Source organism: Mercenaria mercenaria, chromosome 8 (genome assembly GCF_021730395.1).
Source record: "Mercenaria mercenaria strain notata chromosome 8, MADL_Memer_1, whole genome shotgun sequence".
NCBI classification, from domain to species: Eukaryota; Metazoa; Mollusca; class Bivalvia; order Venerida; family Veneridae; genus Mercenaria; species Mercenaria mercenaria.
Window position 1 is genome coordinate 75,721,968 of NC_069368.1, and position 3,665 is coordinate 75,725,632.

The window sequence follows — 3,665 nt, forward strand, 5'->3', positions numbered from 1 at the left end:
AATTACACTATTTTATTTTGTTCAGAGTAATTAAAACCGTGTTGAAACACTGTTAGAGAACATGTAATTACAGTCAACATCAATATCTGTTGATATAAATAAATATTTGTGTTTACCGATGGTAATGATTTTGCGTTTTAATGTATCATAGCCTTCGAAATAGTTGCCTGTCATAGCAGAATATTTTTCATTTCGTTATTTTAGTACAAATGAAATAGGACGAAAGTAAATTCTCTGCAGTGTCTGGTCTGTCTCATAGGTTGCATTTAGGATCTGTTTTGACTCTCCAACGGCAGAGGTTCGATTGGCTGTCTTGCCTTGTTCTACAAGTGAAGACAGTGGGAGCTGATTTTGTTAATCTTTCCATGAAGTCCTGTACTGGTAAAACTTTGGGGTATTCCCAACCATCTTGAGATGTCGGCTGGTTTGTCTCTCGAGGACTTCCACTGTTGAGCTGGTTGCCTCTTATAGCATCAATGGTCAAATGAGCCTTGGGAGAAAGACTTACTGATAGAGCCAGGCTTTAACCTTACCGGGTAGCAGCCTTTCACTTCATTCTTGCCAATGAGGCAACGTTCGTCAGGGCTGTCAGAATCCATCTAGCTTGTTTGTGACTTGATTTTTGTCAACTTGAGGACATTTATGAATCTCGGCTAGCTTGGAAATAGATCCCTGATTCCTTCTTCAAAATAAATAATCAAATTTATTCTAAAAGTAAAAAAATACGACAAGATGCATTTTAAAGTGAAAACAAGTCTATTGCCTGGCTATTATTGTATATTTATTACGAAAAATCTGTATGAGTTTTTGTCCGAAACTGAACTCTTACACTGTTTCAATTCAAGAGAATCGTGTTAAAACAAAAGTTTAATAACCCTTAATATATCAAAACCAGTGGCCTTTAGGGCCCAAAGGCTCAGGTCTTCAGTGAAGAAAATAAATAAACCGCCTACTTGACTAATTTCAATTTCTTTGTTGAAAATCTACTCTTCTCTGCGTTTCTACTTCTCATGGTAAATCAACATTCTTTTATTTTAGTGCTTTGATACTTCTTATGTGTTTGAAGTTTTCATTATATGGTTCGCATCCTTACTTTACAATATATATACGAGTCTGCCAGGTCGTAACTACAGTCACTACAAATTGATATACATAAATATTTGTTGTATCCGATGGTAAGATTTGATGCTGACTGCGTCAAGTACAATGACCTTCGAAATAGCTGCTTGTCACACACAGCATCTTGCTTCTTGCTTCACGTCACAGCAGATTATTTTTTATTTCGTTATTTTAGTACAAATAGCACATTTTAAAGGAGTAAAAATGGTTTATGCACACACGGATGCAATAACTAGCCTATTGTTATGAGCTTGTTGCCTGCAATAACACTGTGACCTCTACTTTAATGGAGAATTGCATTTTGATACTTTGTCGTAGTCACGTTGAATGAAACAAAAAATGTAATTTAAACGATTAAAGTGTTGATTTCCCGGAAAAACAGCACCCAAAATATAATAAATGTTTTAAAAGTGACTGTTCGAAAAACGCTCTCATTCAAAGTCATCTGGGGATCTACAAGGATTGGAGGAAAATGCCCATTTATCAATATCTATGATTGTGTTTGTAAACATGTGTGCATTATTCAGCTTTCTACATATTTCACACATAGCTTTGTGAAAAACTGATATATAGCTTCTAGATGATGTAAATTTTTGCTTTCTTCTTATCATATTTAAATATGTTTTATCTGTCATTGATTTCAAATATAATCCAAGCTCTCTAGCATTTTTAAAGTCATCTGTTGATAAATATGTTCCGTCTGGAAGTATTTCTTTTATCTGGCTTTTTTTCCCTCCCCTTGTTACCAAGACTACATCATAATCAAAGTTGTCAAAAACTTTCTCTGTGAAATAATTATTACAAAACGAATTTTCAAACGCTAAGAAAAATTTATAACGATTTAATATTTCAAAACAGTGGTTGTGCAAAGACCTAATTCCACAGGACCATTTAGTACCACATGCACCAAGAATATCAACGTCTATAATTTTTCTTAGTGCATTTACATACCTTAGCCTATCCGCCGGAGTATTGCAGTGAGACATTATTATAAGCGCAGTTTTGTTTTTACTCCGCAATATAGCATTCTTACTTCTGTTTTCGGTATATGATTTTTTGGTTATTTCACCATAAGGTAAATGTATATCAGAAACACTTTTATCATATGTCATTGTCCAGTTGAATGAATTTTTTGGAACCGAACTATAGCGCTGTTTGTTATATCTGTATGGTGGTTCAAGATCAAAGAATATCCAGATTTGACCATTTGGACGCTTAAAACGCAGTTTCAGCGGAAACATATAACCACCTTGAAAAATAATTGCATCACTGTATTCTGCATCAGAATTATTAAAGGACAGTTTGCAGTTGTTGTAATTACATCCCTTAAATCCACTGTACGCAGCATCAGGTCTGTATTTCCAAAATTTTGGTACATCATACCACGTGATTCTGAAGTATTTTACACCTTTTTCCATCTGTGTTGCACTGCTTTCATTTATGTAAGCACTGCTTAATGTAGTTTCCTCCTACAATTATAAAATAAAACAACAAAATGGTGCATACATTTGATTACATTATATTTAAGAAGTGAAACATGTATATCAAAAATAAACGTGCAAGAACTAGCATCATTGATCGACGGAAAAATTCAAAATACAGTCTATTCACCTTTGCATTCAAACAAAAATCTATTCCAAACTTTTGAATAAGCAACTCACTCTCAATTAAAATCACTAGTGTTAACACACAAAGAAAAAGTATTTTTAAATACTTGTTTGCCATTTTCGAAATGACAAGATAAATCAGTTTACTGCGGTTTTCATAGTTTTACCACAGATTAGTATATTTCTGTTGTATTTGCAGTGTTTCAACGCTGAAGCAAAGTTGTGCTGTAACTGGAGCGTGCAGTGTATGTGAAACATACTCATATTTAAGCGCAATTGAACAGATGGGATAAACAAACACTAAAAATAATTATTTCGGTTGGTTGTAAGCACAAATTCATATTTACATCAAATTGTCAGTTTTAATGGATACGAGTACAGTTTCATTCACAAGTTTAAAGTACGCATCAAATCTTATAGCTGGAGGTATACGAGTCCAAAAATGTCTGAAAAAAAAACTGATGTAAGAAAGATGTAGATACAACCGTTAAGTTTTTTTTTTAACCAAACATTTTTTCCTAATGTGATCATAGATCATGCTTTTATTTTACAAAAAATAAAATAGTGCTTTATATATTATTTTCTGTAATGTATAAATGTTGGTATAGTTTTGATCATTAGACGTTCTGATTTATGAAAAATATTGCATCAGATTGACTACCTAGGCGACTATCTTGAATGCGCTAGGCGTGAGCGAAAAGCCATAGTATACAGATTTTTTTTTGGATTTTTTTTCTATAGTTGAATATACATAGAAGGAAAGATTTTCAAAAGTGTTGTTATTATATTTGAATACTTCTTTACTGAGAAACGTTTTTTTTTCAATATCCACTTGTGATTATAAAATCAGTAAAAATTGAGTATCGCCATCACTTCTTTTAGCCATACAAGTGGATGTCGCAGCAAGACGGGGATCCAAGTGAATTATTTACCAATAAT

General features: G+C 33.1%; 1 protein-coding gene across 1 annotated transcript; it reads right to left on the reverse strand.

Annotated features, from left to right (window-relative positions):
• Positions 1–763: 763 nt before the first annotated feature.
• Positions 764–3,156, reverse strand: LOC123565607 (glycoprotein 3-alpha-L-fucosyltransferase A-like). The gene is made up of 2 exons (XM_045359462.2): positions 2,731–3,156; positions 764–2,588 (listed from the first exon to the last, which is right to left on the reverse strand). The coding sequence occupies exons 1-2, from the start codon at positions 2,842–2,844 to the stop codon at positions 1,551–1,553; spliced, it is 1,152 nt and encodes a 383-aa protein (XP_045215397.2). The 5' UTR covers positions 2,845–3,156; the 3' UTR covers positions 764–1,550.
• Positions 3,157–3,665: the final 509 nt, after the last annotated feature.

What these genes read in the sequence shown, in the direction of transcription:
- LOC123565607 (XM_045359462.2), bottom strand. Translation starts at nt 2,844, where the DNA reads ATGGCAAACAAGTATTTAAAAATACTTTTTCTTTGTGTGTTAACACTA. An exon ending in ATTTTTGTTTGAATGCAAAG is followed by an intron (nt 2,589 to 2,730) that starts GTGAATAGACTG and finishes TTATAATTGTAG; the next exon opens with GAGGAAACTACATTAAGCAG.